The sequence below is a fragment of the Ruditapes philippinarum genome, unplaced genomic scaffold (assembly GCF_026571515.1).
Source record: "Ruditapes philippinarum isolate M1 unplaced genomic scaffold, ASM2657151v2 ctg4133_1_1_1_1, whole genome shotgun sequence".
Classification (NCBI taxonomy): domain Eukaryota; kingdom Metazoa; phylum Mollusca; class Bivalvia; order Venerida; family Veneridae; genus Ruditapes; species Ruditapes philippinarum.
Window position 1 is genome coordinate 2724 of NW_026859399.1, and position 26588 is coordinate 29311.

Below are 26588 nucleotides of genomic sequence, written 5' to 3' on the forward strand. Positions count from 1 at the left end.
GGGACATAACTCTAAAAGTATAAGAGGTATCAACATGAAACTTTGTAGGTAGATAGATCTCATTGAGTAGAAGTGCAGTGCACAAGAACCGTAACTCTGCCTTGCCTATTTTTGAATTACCCCCCTTTGTTTATTTTACACTTTGAAATTTGTCCGGGACATAACTCTAAAAGTATAAGAGGTATTAACATGAAACTTTGTAGGTAGATAGATCTCATTGAGTAGAAGTGCAGTGCACAAGAACCGTAACTCTGCCTTGCCTAATTTTTTAATTATCCCCCTTTGTTTATTTTACACTTTGAACTTTGTCCGGGACATAACTCTAAAAGTATAAGAGGTATCAACATGAAACTTTGTAGGTAGATAGATCTCATTGAGTAGGTGTGCAGTGCACAAGAACCGTAACTCTGCCTTGCCTTATTTTTGAATTATCCCCCTTTGTTTATTTTACACTTTGAAATTTGTCCGGGACATAACTCTAAAAGTATAAGAGGTATCAACATGAAACTTTGTAGGTAGATAGATCTCATTGAGTAGGTGTGCAGTGCACAAGAACCGTAACTCTGCCTTGTCTAATTTTTGAATTATCCCCCTTTGTTTATTTTACACTTTGAACTTTGTCCAGGACATAACTCTAAAAGTATAAGAGATATCAACATGAAACTTTGTAGGTAGATAGATCTCATTGAGTAGGTGTGCAGTGAACAAGAACCTTAACTCTGCCTTGCCTAATTTTTGAATTATCCCCCTTTGTTTATTTTTACACTTTGAACTTTGTCCGGGACATAACTCTTAATGTATAAGAGATATCAACATGAAACTTTGTAGGTAGATAGATCTCATTGAGTAAGTTTGCAGTGCACAAGAACTGTAACACTGTCTTGCCTACTTTTGGAGTTATTGCCCTTTGTTCATTTTGACACTTTGAACTTTGTCTGGGACATTACTCTAAAATTATAAGAGATATTAACATGAAACTTTGTAGATAGATAGGTCTCATTGGGTGGAAGTGCAGTGCTTAAGAATCATTACTCTGCCTTGCCTTATTTTGAAGTAATTGCCCTTTGTTTATTTTTACTTTTTGACTTTTGTCCTGGACATTACTTTAAAACTATTAGAGATATCAACATGAAACTTTGTAGGTAGCTAGATGTAATTGGATAGAACTGCAACGCTTCAAGAACCTAAACAAAGCCTGGTCTAATTTTGGAGTTATTGCCCTTTGTTCATTTTTTTTATACTTTCCTGTGTCCAAAACCTTCTCGGGGAGCATCACCCGGTTCAACCGGTTCTTGTTCAAAATGGTCCTGCCTAACTAACTAAGAATTTTTCTCAAACTTGTTAGACCAGTCACCATACATGTTATCTGAGAGCGCTTGTATGGCCAATGGCTCAACTTAGACTTTCTGTTTGTAAATAAGTCATAGCTTTGACCCACAGGAACTCGGCATAGTGTTTGGGTAGTGTAGAAACTTTTTACACTATCCCATCACTTTGCTGAGTCCCTGTACTTTGACCCAATGCTTATCTGCCACTCATGGTTCCCATAAAAAAGGTATTTTTCCTCTCTTCAAACTTGTGTAACTGTGTGTACCTTGTGAATTTCCCTAAAAGCTCTAGTTTATTGTTTCAGGCAAGTAAAATATAATACAAAGTAATTTAGAGGATCAAGTGTGAAAAGCATGCAAAGCTTTTTAGTTGGCACTGATTTGACTTGTTGATCAGTCAGGTTTCAGACTGTTACAATTACCTCAAATTTGAAGCTGTGGCACTTGAACCCATAATAACTGAGTAAACACATAAGAACTGAGTAAACATGAACAAGAATAGAGTAAACATGAGTCCAAAATCATTTTAATTATCAGGTTGAAGTGATGACAGAACTATTCAGTAAATACACCTGGAATGTTGATTATATATAGATACATGTACCTGAGCGAATTCATGGCAGCACTTTATAATGCTGGTTACGCTACACAACAGAATCGGTTATGGAGTCTTGATATTTATATAATTGTTATGTACATAACCAAATAAGATTTTGCAAAATAAGATTAATTTATTTGTTACAACTATTACTTATAACTGCATGAGCATTTTATGAAAAATGGCTGTTTTCATTGAAAAGCCTCCTGTTAATAGTTCAAATTGCTATGAAACTATAAAAAAGGCTTCAATACTGTTCAAACGTGGCACAAATGTTGACTTGACCGTAGCTGTCAAAACACATCTATATGAAGTAATGGGTTAAGTGAGGTAATTTTAAATGATTTTCTTTGATTGAAATATAACAAAACAAAACTGTAATGTGAATAGGTAATTGAATGGTGAACTATGATGAATTTTCTACCTATCAGCAGTCAAATTTGAATATCACATATATCAGAACCCCGTTTATATTGTGGTTAAAGACCTTGGAACTCGACATGAGCGTTATAACGGACTGTCAGTGTTGTTCAAATGTTTTCCAGTATTTTGGCTATTTAATTTGATATAAAGACAGTATTTGATATATACATAAAAATAATAGTAACATTCTATTTATTGGTGTTCGGACAATTTTTTTACTCTAAAAATATCTGTAAGTTTTCAATACATATTGGCATCGATAGAGACAGTTAATTTAGTTTGTTGATGTTTTTCTGCTGATCAATAATTGATACGCAATTGAAAAAATAGGTTATTTTGATTAATTATTTAAATGAAAATTCACTAAAAACATATAAGCAGGTGGCCATGTCTAACACTAAGCTGTTGTTATGTAATGGACACTTTTCATAGCAGTGATGACATAATATAGTCAGAAAAAAATCATGCAAAGGTCCTTTAGAAACAGGACACAACATATTTGCATAAACAGAACATTTATTTTACTAAAATTTAAACAGATATGAAAAAGAATTATATACAAAAAAGAGTATTTATCAATATATTGGTGTATTGCCAATATTTGTCAGCCGTTATCCATGTACATGTATCGTCAATATGCTTTGCGCTGAATCAATGACAGCTCTTGGTAAAACGTTGTTTAGGGATTGTTTTTTTTTTTCATTACAGTTAAAGCAGTTTCAGAAAACCGGTAAAGGACCAAAGACTAGAGACGCCACATCAAGTCCAAAGCATAAAATACCAAAAGGGAACAATTCAAATAGTGTCGCTGAAAGAAGAGACAGTGAAAACAAAGACAGTGATCATAAACTTGAAGAGTGTAACTCGGTTACAAGTGTGGATAATACTGAAACTGTGATAAATTCAACACAGGAAACTTCAGTGGAGAGTTCTAGTGTTCAAGAACCAGTGTCTGTGGAAGGAGTGAGTGTTCCAGCTAAAGAAGTGATATTTGTTGATGAAAATAAAGACAATAGAGTTGATAAGGAGACTGAAAAACTGACTGGTGAAGCTGTAAACGAAACACAATATTCCAACAGGGGGAATAATCTGGTAAATTGGTTGTTATTTATTAGCTTAAATGTGTTTGTCTGTTTCTCTAATGATCTCTGTGACATCATCGTTGTTGTTGTTGTTGTCGTCGTCGTGCAAAATCTTTAATCTAGCCCATCATTCAAACATTTTGAAAGGTATCAACACAAAACTTGGAATACTTGCTTATCATGTTACTAGTTGCCATTGTTGACCATGGGGAATAATTCTGAAAGCAATATTTTTGGAGTTATGCCCCTTAACTTAAGCATTTTTAACAGATGTAAGTTAGCATGACATGCGATGCTCTTGTTTGTGACATATGATATGACATATACATGTATATGCATATATTGCTGCAGTAAGTGAATGTTTATCTCTTTATTTTTAGGTAACAGGTCAAGTTCAATATCAAGACTCTGGTTACAGGTGAGATAACTTGATACATTTTTATGTTGTGTAAAGGGGAAATCCTTACAGTAGAACTCAGTTAAATTTTGTGCAACTTTAGTTTGGATTTATAGGAACTTTGCTGAGGTCCAAAAGCATAAACTTATAAAATTTTGAAAATCGTAAAATTTGAAAATAAAAAAAATCATACATCGCTAAACTAGGGCACTTTAAACTGAAAAATAATGAAATTAATAAATGGAAATATCATCAGAATTATTTGGAAATCAATATTTTGGGCGATTTCTAAGCCCGATTTGAATAAAAAGCAATTAAACTTTTAAAAATTAAATTATTCACGGAAAAAATGGAATGAACGAATGATCTGAAATTTTGCTCAAAAGTTTTTAATGGTTAAGATTTGCATGATCATCAATGGTGTAAAAAAAATTCTTGGAAAAAAATATTTTCAGTCCGGTCATGTTAAAAATACCTCAGTGGAGTCGCTACATGCTTGTTCTTCCCTCTATATTATGTCATCTACACACAATGATGTATATTAAAGGCACATTATGCCTCAGAAATAAATACATTTTTACTTCATAAAAAATGGCAAACATGAAATTGTTAATGTTAAAGAATGCTAGATGCTTGATAACTGAAAAAGTAGCGATAAATGTGAAATAGTTTGTCATAAATGTAGCAAAATGTAAACAAAGTAGTTTTTTGACTTCCATACAAAAGACTTAATCACTATAATTGAACTTAATGGTTTAGGTAATTGGTAAAAAATAACTTTTTTGATACTGTAATAGTACACCAAATTTAAAAAAGTTGTAGGAAAAAAATTACCCCCAAAAAACATTTCTGAGGCATACCAATTATGTGCCTTTAAAGTAACAAAAATTTGATATTTAATTAACTTAAAGATGTACTATGCTCTATCTTTGTAAATATAAAATATACTTGTTTTGACTTCACACAAATACTTGTTTTGACTTCACACGAAGTAGATATATGTTATGTATAAAATTCTACACCCCATAGGTGGTCACAATATGAATATATAGCGTCATAACCTGTAATAGAATACATTTTTCCATAATTACATAGTTTACTCATTCTTTTATTCAAATTAAACATATTCGATAAAAAAATGTCATAGATTTCGTAACAATTCTGTGATTCAAATACTTTACTCAAGAATGAGCATAGTATATCTTTAATATCCATGTTTCACTGTCATGACACTGGTTTTGAAATGTTTATGTAAGATTTTATTCTTTCCAGCCACAGTGATAAACGATCAGGTTCCCATCAAATGATGGCCAGGTACTTAATGTTTCTGTTGTTATGCACTGGTGGTAATGTGTTAGTTTTGTAAAGATACGAACAAATTGTTTGACAATTGCATGCAAAATACATATTCTGTGGTAACTTTCTTTTCAAAGGTAGAAAGTTGGAGGCCTGCCGCCTTTTTCTGTTATCTGCTAGTATACTAAAAAAAATTTTTTTCAGTATACAACAGAGGTTTTTACAGGCATTTTTCCCACAGTAAAATTCCTTTTAAATCATTATTTTTTCACTAAAATTAAATTAACATGTTCTGAATGTCTTTTCCTCCCCTTTTGCAAAGGTACTGTGTTATTTTCCCCTTTATTTAAGGGAAAGGCAACTTCCCTTTTCAATGACAAAAAAGCCTTTACTGTTTAGTTCAGATTTCAACTTATAAAACTTGAAAATATTCTTTTCCTAGTGTCACCACGGGTCAGATAATCAGTTTTTGGCAGGTCCTTTTTCTAGTTTCACCACATGTCAGACAGTCTGACCCATTTCCAATGGAATTATGCTGGTTTTCTCCCCAGTTTTTTCCCAATGAATTTTTTTATGCCCCCGCCATGTAATGGCCGGGGCATATAGTGTTACCCTGTTCCGTCCTTCCGTCCTTCCGTCATTCCGTCCTTCCGTCATTCCGTCATCATCAGTTTCCGTTCATTATCTTAGTAACGGTTGCACATATTCAACTCAAATTTGACATATGGATATGTCATGAGAAAATACAGGTCAAGTTTGAATTTGGTCATGGTTCGATGATTTTTGGCAGAGTTATGCCCCTTTTACTTTGAAAATAATATGAAATTTACACTTTCTGTTCATTATCTCCCCAACCGTACAACACATTCAACTCAAATTTGACATATGGATATGTCATGAGAAAATACAGGTCAAGTTCGAATTTTGTCATGATTCGATGATTTTTGGCAGAGTTATTCCCCTTTTACTTTGAAAATAATATGAAATTTTCAGTTTCCGTTCATTATCTCCCCAACGGTACAACACATTCAACTCAAATTTGACATATGGATATGTCATGAGAAAATACAGGTCAAGTTTGAATTTGGTCATGGTTCGATGATTTTTGGCAGAGTTATGCTCCTTTTACTTTGAAAATAATATGAAATTTTCAGTTTCTGTTTATTATCTCCCCAACAGTACAACACATTCAACTCAAATTTGACATATGGATGTTTTTTTAGAATGCCCAGGTCAAGTTCGAATTTAGTCATGGTTCAATAATTTTTGACAGAGTAATGCCCTTTTCACTTTGAAAATAATATGAAATTTACAGTTTCTGTTCATTATCAACCCAACAGTGTTAAATATCCAACTCAAATTTGACATATGGATATGTCAAAGGAATGGGCAGGTCAATTTGGAATTTGGTCATGGTTCGATGATTTTTTGGCAGACTTATGTCCCTTTCACTTTGAAAATAATATAGATACATCTGTAGGAATAGGCAGTTTAAGTTTGAATTTGGTCGTGGTTCAATGATTTTGGACAAACTTATCTTTCTTGAATATTGGAAAAATTTTGAACTTTCAGTTTCAGCACTCATACTTTTGTGGAAATGTATGTAGCCATTATTTTAGCCATTATTTTGGCTACAAATATGAAATATGCTATTTTCAAAAGGTTAAGACTGAATAATTTCAGTGCCTTGAACATTGTATGAAAATGGTTTGTGTTTACATTGAAAAGTTTTAAGGGCTTTGAACTTAAAATGAAAACATTAATTTGTGCAAACAAATTTGGAACTAAATATTATAACATCTGAAATTTTGGCTGCATGCGGGGGCATCCGTGGCATGATGACACATTTCTAGTTTCCTCTAGTGTTTATTGTTTTCGTTTTGCATTCTAAAACTACCAAAGACATTCACTTGAAACTTCACTCATTTCTTCAGTTTCATCAAAATTGTATATCTCTTGCATGAATTTTTACCTATTTCTGCATGGTGTCTGTGACACTGGACTGTCATGTGATAGTATGCTTTCATATGACACTGTGCTGTCATGTGATACTATGCTGTTATGTGACACTGTGTTGCCATGTGATACTGTGCTATCATGTGACATTGTGCTGTCATGTGATACTAATATGTCATGTGATACTATACTGTCATGTGACACTGTGCTGTGATGTGATACTATGCTGTCATGTGATACTATGATGTCATGTGACACTGATTTCTTGTGGTACTGTGTTGTCATGTGACACTTTGATGTCATGTGACATTGTGTTGCCATGTGACACTGTTCATGTGACATTGTGTTGCCAGGTGACACTGTGCTGTAATGTGATATATTCTGTTATCATGTGAGTCCATGAGTGCCTTGTCAAATGATTAATACAATGGTGGGTTCAAACCCCATCAGGGAGAAACCATTATTTCCTTAAGCAAGAAACTTGATAGTCATTGCTTAGTACTGTTTGGTTCCGGGAATGGATTTGAGAGTGTACATACATGTATATTTATAAGCTTATAGCTTCATACATAATTGAACCAAAATGAATTCTTTATAATCTTAACTTTGATGACAATTAGCATGAAATGGAGATGTGCTGCTTCTATAGTCAAGAATTGATGTAAATGTTGACAAGTAACTAAGAGATAATTGTGTTAAAGGCACATTATACCTCAGAAACAAATAAATTTCTACTTCTTCAGGATGGACATGCATGAAGATTTTATGTCATTTAAATAATGGTTTAAGAGAAAGTGAGATGCTTGTTACCTGAAGAAATTATCGATAAATTGTTAAATAATTTTCTCATAAAAGTAGCAAAAAAATGTAAACAAAGTAGTATTTTGACTTCCATACAAAAACACTAAATCACTATAACTGTACTAATTTCCAGACGGCAACAGATGAAAAAGATGGTTCAGGTAATTGGCCAATAAGTAACTTTTTGGATGCTAAAAAAAGTATACCATAATTAAAAAAACTTTTGAGAAATAAATATAATGCATTTCTGAGGCATAATGGGCCTTTAAATATTTGATGTGAAAATTTGTACAATTTCAAACAATATATGAAAAATTCTCAAATAGTTGATTACAGAGGTATAACAGATATTATATGTATCACATACCCATGCCGATTTTGCTACTCCGTAAAAATGGTACATGTATCTCACAGCGGTGCTTATATTTTGATGTTATGTCCATCATTTAAGTTCTATAACATAGTGTAAAGACTCGCAAAATGTTAGCAATACGCTTCAGTTGCGTCACGGAAAAATGATTCTCTTTGTCACTTTAAACAGTCTTTATTGTTGGATAATATTATTTTGGTGTAGGTTCATGACTGACTTTATTGAACTTGTTGAATAAAATAACATTTTGCCCCATAGATGTTCTCATAATATGATTTTATTCAACTTGTTCAATAATTTCAGTATTGAACCTACACTCATTCAATATCCTCTATATAATATACCTCATTAGGTTGTACTTGATTTTATGTTGTTTTGTTTTTTTCAGACCTACTGCCTCTACAGAGAGTCTCCAGCAACTTTCACGACAAATAAATGGAATTTTAGCCGAGGTAAAGTTTTCTGTTTTATTTTTAAATAATATATAAGTACATGCGCATATATTTATCAATATACAGACTGTCTGATTTAACCAACCTATAACCTGCTGCATTTATGTAATGGATTCACCCAGTTTTGAATTTGGAACAGTCTATTCAAAATTGGAGGGATTTTAATAACAAAATACAAATATTGAGTTACCAACTGTATAGAGCTTGGTCACACTGCATTGATGTAGCTTATACATTTAACTTACGATTCCATTCGGTCTAATTAATCATTATTGTTGAAATAAGTAAAAAAAATTTAGAAGTTTGTGGCAAAGGCACACCACCTTCTGTTCAAGCAGGATAAAGGGTTAATGTAATATTTCAATATATGAGCCGCGTCATGACAAAACCAACATAATGGGTTTGCGACAAGCATGGATCCAGACCAGCCTGCGCATCCGCGCAGTCTGATTAGGATCCATGCTGTTCGCTTACCAACTCTATTACAAGTAGAGAAACTGATAGCGAACAGCATGGATCCTGATCAGACTGCGCGGATGCGCAGGCTGGTCTGGATCCTTGCTGGTCGCGAACCCATTATGTTGGTTTTGTCATGACGCGGCTCAATTATATATTTTAGTCACCAGTGGGATTTGAAGCAGAACAGTGTCAGTCAGAGATAGCCGACCTTGAGACCAGGAACCGGGAACTAGCAGCTTTACTAGCCCAGCACGCACAGGCTAATGAACAGTTAAATATACAAAATGAGCAAATTGTAAGATTTCACAATTATAAATCAAAATAAGAACTTGAATTAAATGGTTTCCTAAATTTGGATTTAAGCTTTGGATAAAAGCAGGTACTGTACTGTCTGTTTCAGCAATATTGATAAAATTGATAATTTTTCAGCGATTTAGTATTAAATTGAAGTTGTCTTATACTTAAATAGCATGTCTTAAGCATATTGCTTTCTTATACCAATTTAATATATATTTGATTTAGTTTTAAGCTGGTGCAAATAAGTATTAAGCCAGTTTGAATAAGTTTCAAGCTGGTTCAGATTGGTTTCAAGCTGGCTAAAAAAAGTTTTCTAAGTTTTAATCACAGTCTATGTATAATAAATATGTTTAAATTATTTCCAGAGACAGCATGCAATAAGTGTACAATCTCAACTAGAGAAAGAAAGATCTGAAACACAACAGCGAGTCAATAAAGAACTAGGTCCACTTAAAGAACAGTTACAGGTATGTGAAGTCTATTTTGGATTTAACTCTATACAGGATTGGAGCAGTACCTCTAGACGCTTACAGAAATCATTATCACAAAATTGAAATTTTTTTTTTTTTTGCCGATTCTTACATTTTTAATTCATTATCGTATATAAATTGGGTGTGAAAAGATAAATAAGAAGTTTTTAAAGTTCATTCTGTAAGGTCGAAAGGTGAGATTTTAGCATTTTATCATTCAAGCTCCCTAAATAGATTTTCCAGTCCATTATATTTGATATACATGAATATTGTAGGTAAACAGAAGAATAAAAAAAATGTTCTGGAACAACATATTTCGCTGCTATTTTTAGTTGGTTTGGCAATGATTTCATGCATATCCAACTCACTTCCAATTATATATACTAACAAATTTCTTTCATGTGAGGTATTCTGTATTAAATCATTTTAATCTTTTTTTTCAATTCACAGTCAATAAAATTAATATAGTAGCTTTATATACTTTAAATAATTTTTTTTTTTATCTCAAAGTCCCATTGAATTTAAATGGACAGTTCCAAATAAGAAGAAAAGACAAATCTATTTTACAAATTAAAGGTGTATTTTATTATTTCAGGTACATATACAAACTATAGGTATACTAGTAGCTGAGAAAACAGAATTACAGTCCCAGTTATCACAGTCTCAAAAGATCTCAGAACAGAGAATTGGTAAGTTGCCTTTTACCCTTAGCCACTCCGAATTTCAGTGTCTATTCTAGGATTAAAAAAACTGGTGACTGGGGATTTTTTTGGAAAAGTGAAAATTTATTACATATTTGTTGATCTGTTTCCTTCTTTCTTTATGTAAGATTTTTTCCTTTGCCATCTGAAAAAAGTAGGAGGAATTCTAAAAACTATTAGTGAATCCCCCCACCCATCCCCCCTCCTAGAATAGACACTGAAATTTCATTAAAAATGGCATAACACTTATTATCTTGTCTGTTTTGAAGAAGAAGTTGAACTGTTATGATTGTTGCATCAATGTAATTGTGCAAAAATTTTAACATAACCCATTATTCAAAATTTTAAAAGTTTATCCACATGAAACTTGGAATACTTGGATTCATAATAAGGTGCAGTTGTTCCACAAGGGGCATAATTCTTAAAGCAATATATTTGGAGTTATGTCCCTATTTAAATTTGAATTTAGGTAGGCATTGGCTATTGATCGTTAACACTGCACGGTTGATTATACTATAGAATTACACTTGTCTGATATTCTATGTCTTGTAAATCAGAAATTGTAAAAAGATTTTAACATCTATTGAAACTATAATATCATGGTGAAAATATTGTAACAGGAGAAGTTGAAGATCTGACGGGGCGACTTAAAACATCTCGACAGCGAGTGGCAGATCTTGAACGTAGTTTAGCGACGTCATCAAACTCTAGTCAGAAATTAGAACAGGTAAAATTATAATTATATTCAACATAATCATCATTGTTTGACTCTAGATTAATTTTCCTAATAGGAAAGGATTCAAAATTACTGATGTTTAGTTTATTTTAAACATGTTTATTTAAGTTCTGTTGCAAAACAAGTTCTTGCAACTTATATTAATCACTTTTGAATCCGCTTACTTGAACCAACCAGTACTGGTGTCATATGAAGAAACATTGTTGTGACTCGAGTATGGCTCTTACCCATGATCCCTGGATTGAGAGGCAGACACTTTAACCGCTAGGCCATGGCTCCCCTTAATGCACCATATAAACCTTAAGTATATAGGTATATTTAATGAAGCTTGAAGATATGTTGTATCTTATATGATCCACTCCTGATACACAACAAACATTGGCATCATATGATGAAACATGTTGGTGACTCCATTAGAACTTAAAACTCACAATCTCCTAGCTAATTGGCAGACAATCTACCCAATTAATTTGACCTTTGTGACCTTCAAGTGTCTGCGGCTACAGTGTCCGAAATTCTGATAATCCAGGTGAAGGACGATCTCACATTATCCATTCTTTATTTCACTAAATTTTGTCATTAATGTTTCCTGGTATTTTTTTTTCAGACAAGTAAAGAAAGTGCAAAAGAAATAGACAGATTAAAATTGGAAGTATTCAAATTAAAGTAAGTAGTAAATGCTCCTGGGAAATACATTTTTGAATTTATAAAGAAATAAACTTTTTTAGAAAATTTCTCTGAAAATATAAACTTATGACCTGCTTTAAAGTTGAAAAAATATATTGGTATTGTGATCAAAGTACTGAAAGTATACAGCTAAATATAGCTTAGAATATAGATAAATGCAGCCTAGAATATAGCTAAATATGGCCTAGATTATATCTTTTTTAGTAGAACATAGCCTAGAAAATGGCTAAAAATAACCTAGAATCAGGTCAGTCTGCACAGTTACATGTATAAGCAAGCCAACCTGGCAATTGCTGTCAATAGATTCAATAGATTATTACTTTATAAGGTTTTGAGAAGGTTATTAACTTAGGTGTAATGGACAAATATACATTTTATGGTAAGATTTTAATCTTTAACCTTGAAGTTCCAAATTTCTGTAATGGACATGTCGTGCTCCCAGTTTGGAACTGTTCATTATCAATTTTGAGGGATATCAAGATGAAAATTTAAAGAGTCGGCCAACAGTATACAGCCTTGTCAGATTCCAGGAGATTTCAGGCTGGCCTGGCTCTATACTGGTGGCAAAGACTAATGAGTTTTGGTTCAAGCAGATTAAGAGTTAATGTAAAAAATAATTGTTTGATATTCCAGTAAAGCACAAGAAGAGTTGAAGCAGACTTCATCAGAAGTACAGGAAAAATTCAAGTCAAAGGTAATACATTTACCTATGTAACACCACTTCTTGGTGGGTCACTTGTAAAGAAATTGATAATTACTGGTCAGTTATCCAGGAGAGTCGGATAGGTGAATTTACTACCAGGATATGACCAAAAATGTGTTAAAATTGGCTTCCGAAAATGAAAAAATTTACTTGATTTATATGTAATTTCATTGTTGCTTATTTGTCATTTTCGGCTCAAGTACCACATGTACTTGCCAATATCACAATTCCATAACAATCTGGACAAATCTACACCAACTGTTTTCAAGTGACTGGGGGAATTCAGAAGTGAGAACAGTGACCCCAAAATTTGTTTCACTTAAAATGTTTCTGTTATGATATTCTAACAACATACCAAGTTTAAAGAACTTCTATTGAACAGTTTTAATTTTGCCTATATGTCTATATGAAAACTCCTGAAAACGTCTTTAATTTGCAAAAGAAAGCTAAAGAACAAAATTGATTTATATTGGGAGAACCTTTTATCACATCTTCTTGATGGTCAGGATTATCACCTAAGTCATAAATTAGGTAATATAGAACACATGTCAACAGATCCCTACGTTTCTAGATCCGCGCAGTCTGATCAGGAGCCATGCTGTTCGCTTACCAACTCTATTACAAGTAGAGAAACTTATAGCGAACAGCATGGATCCTGATCAGACTGCACGGATGCGCAGGCTGGTCTGGATCCATGCTGGTTGCAAACGCACTATGTTGGTTTTGTCGAAACGCGGCTCATATATTTTTTCTCTGCAGGCATCAGAGTGCAGTGGTTTACAGCACAGCCTTGACGAGCTCAAGAGGAGATTAGAAATGGCAGAGTTATATAACCAGCAATTGTCCAATCAGAATGAAGCCGGCACGGAGACGTTGAAAATTGTAGAACAGCTTCAACAGGAGCGTGACAGTCTGATGTTACAAGTACAACAGGTCAGTTCGATCATAATTGACCAATCAGACGGCAAGAAAATATGAATTCAAATTAAAAGTTGTTATACAATATTTTAACATAAATTTTTCATCATCTCATCTAGCCATCAGCAGGTGGTTTATGTGTAATTATTTTATATTTTCAGTATGCAGAATCGTTACAGAGAGTCTCGATAGAGAAGGACCAACTTACGGAACAGTATAAACAATACATGGAGCAGTTACAGAATCAAAATTCCAAGCTTACTTCTCAGGTAATACATACAGAGTTCCGGATAACGTGCATATTTGCGTATCAGGTGCCTTGGTATACTTGAAATATGGTCTTATTGGTCTTTCACCACCAGCAGAAGCTGGAATTACCACATGACATACAGCAAGTTATTGTTAGAATTTTTTTGGCGGGAAAGCATTACAGTACCTTAAAACTCTATCTCTCCTAAAAAATGAATTTTTAAAAAAAAACAAAAAACTCATGAAAGCATGCAGTGCCATTAACTCAAAATAAAATTTGTGTTGATACATTTTACATCATTTTGACTAGGTGCTTTGATATATTTCAGATTTCGTCACTTACTGAAGATGGAGATAAAATGGTTACCCAGAATCATACCCTTGAAGCAGCTGTGGTGGAGTTACAAAGAAAACTAGGTAAACTTTCTTATTTCATGCCACACTGACATTGTTTATTGATGTGAATAGGCCCCATTTTGAATTTGAAAAAAATCATGAAAATAAGCAATATTTCTTCTCTGACTTTGGAATTGTGATATTATTGATCTATTGAAATAACAACTGGTACATTTCCTGTTCACTCATTTAGTGTATTGAAATACCTAAAAAGGGTGTCTGTGGTCATGTGGTTATGGTTGTTGACTTCAAACCACTTGTCTTTCACCTCTGCAGGATTGAGCCGGCCTAGCATGGTTGGATTATACATGTGAGAAAGCTATCCAGCATGATTATGGAACGTCGCTAGTTCTACTCAGGTGCCTGTTTGTGCCTGAAATAATGTACTGAGAGGCACCTAAAGTCTTCCTCAATCAGAAAAGCTGAAAAGTCACCATAATGACCTATACTGTGTTGATGCGACATAAAACCCAACAAAAAAAATACGAACTCTGATTGTGCCTTTAATAAGCCAGAGGCACATTTGCCTTGTACACAATCATATAGGTTAAAACGCCCAAGGGACATTGAATTCTTCTATGTAAGAAAGCAATTGAAGTTCGACTTCCATTGTTATGATAATTGTTCCTACCCTAAACATTGGTCTTTGATAGGAGCATTGCATGAGGTTGATCCTAGGACCATCTTCCATGTGTTAAACCGAAAGCCTGAAAAAAAGTTGTTATATGACTCTGTGTCTTAATAATAAACGCCTTATTCCCCAACATACGAACATTTAGAGTGTTGACTGCAAAATTGTTGCAAGTCCTCTTTGATTTCATAAGCTATAGGTATCTGCAGTTTTGGTGTCAACCTTCAATATGTACTGCTTATTGGTTAATTGTAAATTATGTAATGGTAATTTTTATTAAAGATTTGTTTTGTTGTTTATAGAGGATATATCAAGCCAGGGACCAGTGGTGGACGAGACTATACAAGAAGAACTTAAACAAGAGGTGTTAAAATTACAATCTGAATATACGGACCTGTCGGGTCGACACGAGGCACAAATACGTGACAACTCACAGTTGAGCAGGTACGGGATATACAATAACATGTATAATATAGTAACACAAATATATCTGGTTTTCTGTTTTAAATTTTGACTTTTTAAGGAGTAATTGGGTTGTCTCATGGGATTGTTTCGCTTTTAGGCCCCTGACCCTTGCAAAAAGATACAATTATACAAAGTGACAAGTTACACAGTGTTATTGCAGTGTTATTGTAGCTCAAATGTTGTCGTATTTAAGCCAGTCATTTCAGTTATGTTGCAAGAGTACTTTGTTTAAGAGACAGACCACTTGTTGACGCAGACCATTTCACTTATCTGGCTCTATTGATAACATTAAAGGAGCTCCACTGATAATCAAAAGCCTAAAAACACTAAATTTAAAAATGAACATTTTGGTAAAGTTGAATGAGTGAATGATCTGTAACTTTGCACACACATTATTGGTTCACACCTACATCAGATGGTGCAAAAAGTTTGAAAAATATTTCCAGTCACATTATGTCAAAATACCCAGTGCAGTCCCTTTAATTTTACTGTAGTGCCAGATTAGGACCTTGTGAATATTTAATGCAAAACAAGAGGAAAGCAATATACATGTATATATAATTTTGGTACCAGGCTTCTAGAGGAGAAAGAGATCAAGCTGGGAGAGCTGGAAACCAGATTGGAAGAATTAGGAGATTTAGCCGGGGACAAGGCTGAGCTGCTTGAAAATATACAGAGTGACAAGACGGCATTGAGTCGAGCTTTAACACAAAACAGGGACCTTAAACAACAACTAGCAGAACTTCAAAATGGGTTTGTGAAAATGGTAAGGCATAGAATGTTATATATTTTTGGTTTTATGCACAACCTATTGAATACTGATTCTGTTTCTATTATGCGACCAGAAAATTCTTTAATGCTCTAGAATTATGATGGATGGCTAGCAACTTAAGTAGGTTGGAATGGGGTCTAGTTCACTGATACTAAAAATAGAAAAATGGTTTCCAGAGAATAACTAAAGTTAGAAATTGGATATTGTAATCAAACTTTGTATATGGCAAGCTTATATGAAGACCCAGGTTGGGATTGCTTTTGGATCCTGTGTCCAAGGTCAAGGTCACTGTTATAATGATTAGAAAAATGGATTCAAGATTTCAAGACTAACTATTACAATGAATGTCAGTCTTTTACATATGTCCTTGTGTAGGGCCTCTGTGACTTAAGTGCAACTTGGGACTTCCATGCTCATGTGGTTAAGGCTGATGATGTGAAATTCGTAAGGGACTTTGGATTCTTTCATGTGAGGATGCTTTCCAGCTAGCTTACGGATGGTTGGTGATTTTACTTAGGAGCCTGCTTGTACATGAAATAATGCACAAATGTGCACCTGAAGTTTTCATTCATCATTTAAACTGGAAAGTCAGTGTATGACCTTTTGCAATTCAGGTGTGACTTACAATCCAACACAACCACCGATCAATTTATAACTTACTTAAAATCACCTGAAGGGACTTGCTGCTTGATGTCTTCATTCTATTGGCTATCAATTTTTTAAGAACTTATCCAGAAATATCAGCATCCTATTGATTTGGCTACCTTTCATTCATTGCATACAATATTAATTCAGAGCCTCAATAATCAGGTGAGCAATACAAGGGCAATCATGGCCCTCATGTTTTCTAAAATATCAGCATCCTATTGATTTGATTTCAGAGTAATGACAATATGGAGATGATGACCCAGTTACAGACGGAGCAACATTCTAGTCGAGATCTACAAGCAAAACTTGCCCAGCAGGAAGATGAGCTGAAGGATTTCAGAGAAATGGTATGGTAGTGGTTTTTGATTCCTATGAATTGGTAGTTGTGAAAACTTGGTTTTGTTGTACATGTATTCCAAAATATTTTTTAAGATACTGTACAGGTGTTAACAGTGTACCATAAAATGGTTTTTTAGTCAATTGTTGGGCCACTGTTTGGTTCATGATAGTTTTTCTGACATCTACCGTACAGCATGGGTTTTTTCCTGAATCACTTATTAAGGATAGTAATTGACAAAAAAAAAACATTTTGTCTTCAAATGTTTGAAATTGCCATTAAAGGAGATTTAGGTATAATCATGTAAAAATTATTTTGAAGAGAGCTAGTCTAAGTTATAGTACATGTATGTATATTCGTGCAATTTACATCAAAATGAGGCATTATTAAACATGTTTTTGTTGTTGTTTTTTCTGGGCAGCTTTCGGTGAAGGAAGTTGAGCTACAGTCGGCCCAGGAGAATTCTGTAGAAGCGAACAAGGCCAGGTTATTACATGAGCAGATACAGGATAGGCTGAGACATTACGAGGCCCAGGCTCAACTTGTAGAAACTCTACAGAAAGAATTGCATTCCTCTCAGGTACAGTGTACTTCTGTATTTATATCCTACTGAATAATTATGCCAAAGATGGTTTTGCCGATGCCATGAACCCTTGCCACCCGAAATATCTGAAATGGACTTGTGCATCTTTCAATTTGGACAAAACCATTCATCATATTTAGGGAAAATTTCAAAACATTAAGTGACTGAATGTCAAACAGTACAGACCATGATCAGACGGCAGGGATGTGCTGGCCAATCTTGGTCAGAGCTGGTTGAATAGGTACAAATCAGTTGCTGTTAGCAGGTTTAAGGTAAATGTAAATCAAGGGGGACCTGCCCTTTCAGTGCTTTCATGAACAATGCTATAAACTGCTCAAATGTACGATTTTGATTATAAAAAATCATGAGTGAATTCTATGCTCTGAGAAAGCAGTCTGTTTAGCTTACAGAAAGCTGGTGATGCAGCCTGCCTAGTTTTAAAGAATATATTAGCATATCGGTGTGTCTTTCACCACCAGTAAAATCAGGAAAATCATAATATGAATATGTCATTGTATATGACAGTTGAAACCAAACCGTGGTGTCTGTCTCTCCAAAGATTACTGTATCTTTGACCTTTTTTCCAGTCCTTGAGCTATAGACTTAAAACTTGGGAACAGAATACCTTCTTTTGTAGATTTTGACTGTATGTGAAATAGGGGTATCACGTTTATCTTTTTGAACTGGTTCTGGCAGTTTTAACCAAAACTGGTTAGAAAATTAAAATAACCACAAACCGAGGTTATTATAAGACCAATAGACGAAAAAATTTAGATCGGGTATTAACATTACCTTTGTTTCTTTATGACAAGATAAGACAGGTTATTAAGTCACCATTTGAACAGTTAGCATTTTAGCTTACCGTGAAACCCCTTATGTGGAACCATCTTAGGCTCTAAATGACATTTACCTTAAAAGGTCAAATTTTCAAAATTCATATTTTAAGGGCATCGTGTTCTATCATCTATGAACAGATCTTCAGATTATTAAAATATATATGTTTCTATGTGCAGGACATGGTGGATGCATTGACAACACAGAACAGTGAGCTAAGATCTATGTTGATACGTGCTACAGAAACCAAAGCCCTCAATCCAGATTCCTCCGTCGAAAACGCACAGAGAGAAAATGTGGTAAATATTGTCTCTCTTTTTGTACTGCACTGTGGGCTATTTTGTCACTTTTGTTTGATATTATCTACATCATTCTTTTTTAACAACAGCATGTTCTTAAAAGTTGTCATTCTTTGACTGTGGCAGTAAATTACATGCTAGTTTTGTTAGCTCACCAGAACCGAAGGTTCAGGGTGAGCTATTAGTATTGCACCAATTTGTCTTTGTTATTTGTATTAAACTCAAATTGGGAAACTGGATTTATTGTTGATTGTTGTACACTGTGATTTGTATTTATTGTTATGGTTTAAGTCACAAGAGAGAAACTGACACCATGGTTAACTGTTAAAAGACAATGGTTAATATTGAGTGTGTTTCTAAGGTGACTGTTGTACACAGTGATTGATCTTATTGTTGGTGTTCAAGTTAAAATAGAAAGCTGGCACTATAGATAACTGTTGTACACTGTGACCTTACCTTGATATTGGTCCCAGGGTTACAATGATATCTAACACCATGGATATAATGGTTATACACTGTGATTTACCTTTATATTGGTCCTAGGGTCACAATGATATCTTACACCATGGATATAATGGTTATACACTGTGATTTACCTTTATAATGGTCCTAGGGTTACAATGATATCTTACACCTTAGATATAATGGTTATACACTGTGATTTACCTTTATAATGGTCCTAGGGTCACAATGATATCTTACACCATAGATATAATGGTTATACACTGTGATTTACCTTTATATTGGTCCTAGGGTTACAATGATATCTTACACCATAGATATAATGGTTATACACTGTGATTTACCTTTATATTGGTCCTAGGGTTACAATGATATCTTACACCTTAGATATAATGGTTATACACTGTGATTTACCTTTATATTGGTCCTAGGGTCACAATGATATCTTACACCATAGATATAATGGTTATACACTGTGATTTACCTTTATGTTGGTCCTAGGGTTACAATGATATCTTACACCATAGATATAATGGTTATACACTGTGATTTACCTTTATATTGGTCCTAGGGTTACAATGATATCTTACACCATAGATATAATGGTTATACACTGTGATTTACCTTTATATTGGTCCTAGGGTCACAATGATATCTTACACCATAGATATAATGATTATACACTGTGATTTACCTTTATATTGGTCCTAGGGTCACAATGATATCTTACACCATGGATATAATGGTTATACACTGTGATTTACCTTTATATTGGTCCCACGGTAACAAGGATACACGGTGCTACACCCTGATATAACGGTTATACACTGTGATTTCAGATTGACTCGCTGCAGGGTACCATTCAGCAGCTAGAGATAGAGAGGAACCAGCTGATGGACAGTTTAAAGACCCAGAGGGATATGTCGGACAACCTCAGTGTCAAAGTCTCTGATCTGCAAGAAGAAATTGTCCAAAACAGTAAGGGTTTTAGTTTGATATATTGAATGATGATTCCTAAATAACTTTGACCTTAAATATCAGATTTTCAAATTGCAAGAGAAAAATCATCATAATTTACTGTTATTTTATTAAACAGATTTTTGACTTTGGTGTTTTGAAAACATCTACGTTATACATTTTACTTGTTATAGTAAGCTATGGAAATGTTTTATTTTGAAACATTGTTTATTTTTAGATTCATCAAATACAGAGAATGATAAAGTTTCTCGTAAAGATTATGAGAAGATTAAGTATGCCCTGGATATGATACAGGTAAGTTCATGCCTTAGATATAATACAGGTAAGTTCATGCCGTAGATATGATACAGGTAAGTTCATGCCTTAGATATGATACAGGTAAGTTCATGCCGTAGATATAATACAGGTAAGTTCATGCCTTAGATATAATACAGGTAAGTTCATGCCTTAGATATAATACAGGTAAGTTCATGCCTTAGATATAATACAGGTAAGTTCATGCCGTAGATATGATACAGGTAAGTTCATGCCTTAGATATAATACAGGTAAGTTCATGCCTTAGATATGATACAGGTAAGTTCATGCCTTAGATATAATACAGGTAAGTTCATGCCGTAGATATAATACAGGTAAGTTCATGCCTTAGATATAATACAGGTAAGTTCATGCCGTAGATATAATACAGGTAAGTTCATGCCTTAGATATAATACAGGTAAGTTCATGCCGTAGATATGATACAGGTAAGTTCATGCCTTAGATATGATACAGGTAAGTTCATGCCGTAGATATGATACAGGTAAGTTCATGCCGTAGATATAATACAGGTAAGTTCATGCCTTAGATATGATACAGGTAAGTTCATGCCGTAGATATGATACAGGTAAGTTCATGCCTTAGATATAATACAGGTAAGTTCATGCCTTAGATATAATACAGGTAAGTTCATGCCGTAGATATGATACAGGTAAGTTCATGCCGTAGATATGATACAGGTAAGTTCATGCCTTAGATATAATACAGGTAAGTTCATGCCGTAGATATGATACAGGTAAGTTCATGCCTTAGATATAATACAGGTAAGTTCATGCCGTAGATATGATACAGGTAAGTTCATGCCTTAGATATAATACAGGTAAGTTCATGCCGTAGATATGATACAGGTAAGTTCATGCCGTAGATATGATACAGGTAAGTTCATGCCTTAGATATAATACAGGTAAGTTCATGCCGTAGATATGATACAGGTAAGTTCATGCCTTAGATATGATACAGGTAAGTTCATGCCGTAGATATGATACAGGTAAGTTCATGCCTTAGATATAATACAGGTAAGTTCATGCCGTAGATATGATACAGGTAAGTTCATGCCGTAGATATGATACAGGTAAGTTCATGCCTTAGATATGATACAGGTAAGTTCATGCCGTAGATATGATACAGGTAAGTTCATGCCGTAGATATGATACAGGTAAGTTCATGCCGTAGATATAATACAGGTAAGTTCATGCCGTAGATATGATACAGGTAAGTTCATGCCTTAGATATAATACAGGTAAGTTCATGCCTTAGATATAATACAGGTAAGTTCATGCCGTAGATATGATACAGGTAAGTTCATGCCTTAGATATAATACAGGTAAGTTCATGCCGTAGATATGATACAGGTAAGTTCATGCCTTAGATATGATAAAGGTATGTCCATGCCTGTTCCCTTGGGAATTTTGGATTCTTTCATGTGAAGAATTTATCCAGCCATCTTGCACAAAGCTAAGATCTCAATATTGTTAAATATAGGTTAAAAGAACTGGTCTTTAAATTTAGGTTAGTTTAAATATTTGGTATAAAAAATGGAATATGAGAATTATGACCTACTTTTACATAATTATTTTTTGTAATTTGAAAAATAAATTACATCTTGTTAGTATATGAATTTGAATTACATTGAAGAGATTTGAGCTTTACCCTACAAATGATTTCTTATTTTATTTTAAATTAAAGACGTGTAATAAAATGTTTATTGAATTCTATTAATTAGGACAAGTATAATCGTGTGATGAGAGATAAAGCTGACCTCTCTGACAAAGCTGATGAGTTAGAACATCTGGTGCTACAGCTACAAGGCGAGACTGACACTATAGGTAACAGTTAGATACTGTGATTTTTATTTCTTGCTGACATTAAAGGTTACAGTTATACACTGTGGTTTTCATTTCTTGCTGACATTAATGGTAACGGTTATATACTGTGATTTTCATTTATTGCTGACATTAAAGGTAACGGTTACACACTTTGATTTTCATTTCTTGCTGACATTAAAGGTAACATTTGTATACTGTAATTTTCTTTTCTTGCTGACAAAGGTAACGGTTGTATACTGTGTTTTTCATTTCTTGCTGACGTTAAAGGTAACGGTTATATACTGTGATTTTCATTTCTTGCTGACGTTAAAGGTAACGGTTATATACTGTGATTTTCATTTCTTGCTGACGTTAAAGGTAACGGTTATATACTGTGATTTTCATTTCTTGCTGATGCTCAATGTAATGGCAAATCTGACATTGTAGATAACTGTTATACAGTGTGGTTTTTCTATCTTTTCATTAATTTAACTGTCAAAGCAGTGGGAAATTGACACAAAAAATAACAGTTATGCAACATAATTTCTATTTCTGTTTGCTGCTGCTAAAGTTGCAGTGCAAAATTAACACAATAGGTCACTGTTTATTATTGATGATTCAATAGTCGAAGGAAAAACTGACTCTGTAGATAACTGGATTAACATTTGTTTACTTTGGCTGTAGTAGCAACAGAAAACAGACCCTGTAAGTAATGGTTATACACTGTGATTTCTTTCCTACTTTTGTTGGTGCTAGAGTTATAGACATGAACTGTATCTATTCTTGAAAACCATATACTATATGGATAGTATCATACCAATGGATCTGTCACTACAGATAACTGTTGTACCCTGTTGTTTACCTTCACTGTAGATACTAGTGTTATATTTGGAAACCTGTCATAACAGGTAACTGTTATACACTGTGATTTTATTATTTTTACACCAGAAAGTCACACTTTACTGTTACATTACAGGCGAGTATATATCACTATATCACCACCAGAGGGCACTGTTACAGCAGCGGGAATTACAGAAAAATGATTACATTAAACAACTGGCCAAAGATAGAGAGGAGCTGCAGGTAATCTTACTGAAATACAAGTTTTCTTAAATTTTTAATTGGAAATTGTTATATGTGATATTTTTATCTTAATTACTCCTTTATTTTTCCTGACTTTGTGTAATACTCTTATCCCGATATGATTTTGGAAATCAAAATTTAAAATTTCATGAGTATAGGAGCGTCAGTTTGAATTTCTTAGATGTTTGTTAGTATGCAATTAAGTCTGTTAAAGGTCATTGACTTCAGACCACTTGCCCCTCACCACTGTGGGTTCAGATCCAGCAAGAGACTTTGAATTCTTTCATGTGAGGAAGTTATCCAGCTAGCTTGTGGAATGTCAGTGGTTCTATTTAGGTGCCCACTTGTGCCTGAAATAATACACAGATGTACACCAGAGGTCTTCCAGCACCAGTAAAGCTTGAAAGTTGCCATATGATCTTTACTATGTTTATGCAACATAAAACCAAATAAAGAATAAAAGAGAGGAATAATGACCATTTATTTTTGTTATACAGGACAAACTAGGAGAGCTACAGACACTGGTGATGCAGTTGATGGGAGAGAAGAACATGTTACAGAGTTATCATATGGAGTCTGAGAGACCGGTCTCTCCTAACATACACCCTCCTGTAGCCACACAGAAACTTCATAACAAACATGATGGTATGGGAAATATTAATATGTTTTTGTTTTTCAGGAATTTTTGTTGTCATGAATTTAGTATTTATTACAAGATTTTTTTTTAAAGAAAAAACTGGTGCAGCGGGTGGGAGGCAGGGGATAATTGGTCAAGTGTTAAAGGTCATCAACTTCAAGTCACTTTTCCTTCACGGCTATGGGTTCAATTTCTGGCATGGACTAGGGATTTTTCATGTGAGAAATCTATCCAACTTGCTTACAGATGGGCACTTGTTCTACTCTGGAGCCCACTTGTGGCTCCAAATAAAGAAATAACCAAACAGAAAACCAGGTATCAGAAACGAGTACAATGTACTGCCACTCTTTAGTTCATTTGTGTACATATTTGTATTTAAGAAATAGTGTTGCTTTTGTTTGGTGAGAAATTAATTCCTATGCAAGTTCATATCTCTTGAACTGTGAAATTTAAAATGTATCTACAGCATCATAATTGTATATAACTATCCAAGACATGTGAGTACTACATTGATTGTTAAAAAATTCTTCCTTTGAACTGGTGAAATTCCTGGTAATGCAAATACCTGTCCAAGACATGTGAATCCTACCTTGATTGTTGATGAATTCTCCCCAGGAACTGATAAAAATAACTGAAAAAGGTATTGACTACAAATTCATTCTGCACTGTCCCTAAATGTTTTCTAGTTGCAACTTCAGACATGAGTTAACGGCCAAATTTTTGTATGTTAAATACACTGCCGGAGACCAGGGACCTTCACGTATGGCATGAATTTTTAATGGAATTATTTCTCTAAGTTAATGTAGAAACTTTAATGCATGATCTTTTGCAAGCATTGAAAATAATCAAGTGGTGGGATCTGTCCAAGAGTTCTTGTCCTTTATTGTTTGAATTGCATGGTGTAAGTAAGATTACAGATTCATGTGATACACAGTTATTGATTCTCGGATTTCTGTCGTGGATGATGTGGCCAATTATTATGACTGTGTCCTCAAAAGAGTTTACAGCATATAAATAACACATAGGTTTGTGAGTAACAGTAAAAATATCATCACGAGGAAAATAATTTTACCCTAGGGAGGATATTTTTGCTGTTACCCATAATCCTATGTGTTGTTTATTTTATTACCCTGAGCAAGTACTTCATTGGGGCACTGTTTATATTGATTTTTATTCTTTAGATTTTTTAACTGTGAAGAAAGTATTGTACCTATAGATGTAACAGTACAAAATTTTTAGTCACATGGTAGTTTTTGTTGCACTTTAATAACAGTCAGAATAACACTCCTTGGCCTATGGAAAATTAAAATTACAAAAAATGTGAGTGATAATAATAAAAATTAACAAGTGTGATTTTTAGATGTGATAAAATGGAGTTTAACAATGGAATTTGTTTGTTATTTCAGATTGGCCAGATTACACGAGTTCGGAATCGGACACAGAGAGTGAGGTGGAGACGATCGTAGGCGGAAAGGACGACGTTGTAGTGCACAATGGACATGTAGCGATGGATAGTACATCGGACACGAGTGAAATAAACAATACCAATAATTCACTAACCAATCATATAGACAATGCACACGTACATTTAGACTCTCAAACCCAACGTGTGCGAACGCATTCAACACATTCGACACATTCCAAGTCTCCTGACGACAAGGAAGAAGTGACGGCACATAAAATTCTGAATTTACTGACGGAAATCGGACATTCAAACTTGGTGGATAGTGCAAGTTTTATGGAGAAACAGTTTCACCCGTGTAAATATTGTAAGGGAAGGTTACAAATATTATAGTATACAGTATAGCTTGATATAATATTGCAGGGTGGCTGGGTTTTCGGGCTTGTCAGTACATAGAAGGAGATAGTTGGAGTAAAACGCAAAACATATTGGATGCCAATGAAATATATTGATAGGCGTTCATCAGTTTTTGGAGTGGAAAAAATGTGTCATTAGAACTCCTTTAGTTTAACCATCACTATTATCATGTGAGATATTTAACTTTTATGTCTCTACTTTTTCATGTTACTTTAATCATTAAATTCAGATGCCAGTAGCCAATATCATAATTATACTGTTAAAAAAACAACAACAAAAAACAGGATAAACAACAGTGTGTTTTAATTGTGATTTCGATAGACTGTTGAAATGTAAAGGAATTACATTAACACTTTATTACGTATGCTGATACTCTCCTATAAATTAAGATCATAATCTTATATTAGTGTGTATTTTGCCTCACATTTCCTGGATTCAGAGTTGGCTTAAACATATTTATTTAAGCTCGATTACAAAACAAGTTCTTGCAACTTAAATAAGTCACTTTTTCGTCCACTTCCTGGAACCAACCAGTACTTGTGTCATGTGAATCAAACATGGTTAGGGCTCAAACCCATGATCCGTTGGTTGAGATGCAGACA

The 26588-nt window shown here is 34.0% G+C and overlaps 1 protein-coding gene across 1 annotated transcript; it reads left to right on the top strand.

Moving 5' to 3' along the window:
• Nucleotides 1-3057: 3057 nt before the first annotated feature.
• On the top strand, nucleotides 3058-26274 carry LOC132756350 (golgin subfamily A member 2-like; the record flags this gene model as incomplete). Its single annotated transcript, XM_060747405.1, is given in 24 exon segments — nucleotides 3058-3441; nucleotides 3812-3849; nucleotides 5101-5142; nucleotides 8640-8703; nucleotides 9323-9457; nucleotides 9825-9926; nucleotides 10525-10618; nucleotides 11251-11357; nucleotides 11974-12032; nucleotides 12687-12747; nucleotides 13516-13689; nucleotides 13836-13943; nucleotides 14253-14340; nucleotides 15253-15394; nucleotides 15989-16181; nucleotides 17069-17182; nucleotides 17594-17752; nucleotides 18769-18888; nucleotides 20190-20328; nucleotides 20546-20622; nucleotides 22366-22468; nucleotides 23424-23530; nucleotides 24028-24175; nucleotides 25574-26274. Coding segments are annotated over 24 exon segments (3147 nt in total), but the record flags the coding sequence as incomplete, so codon positions are not given.
• Nucleotides 26275-26588: the final 314 nt, after the last annotated feature.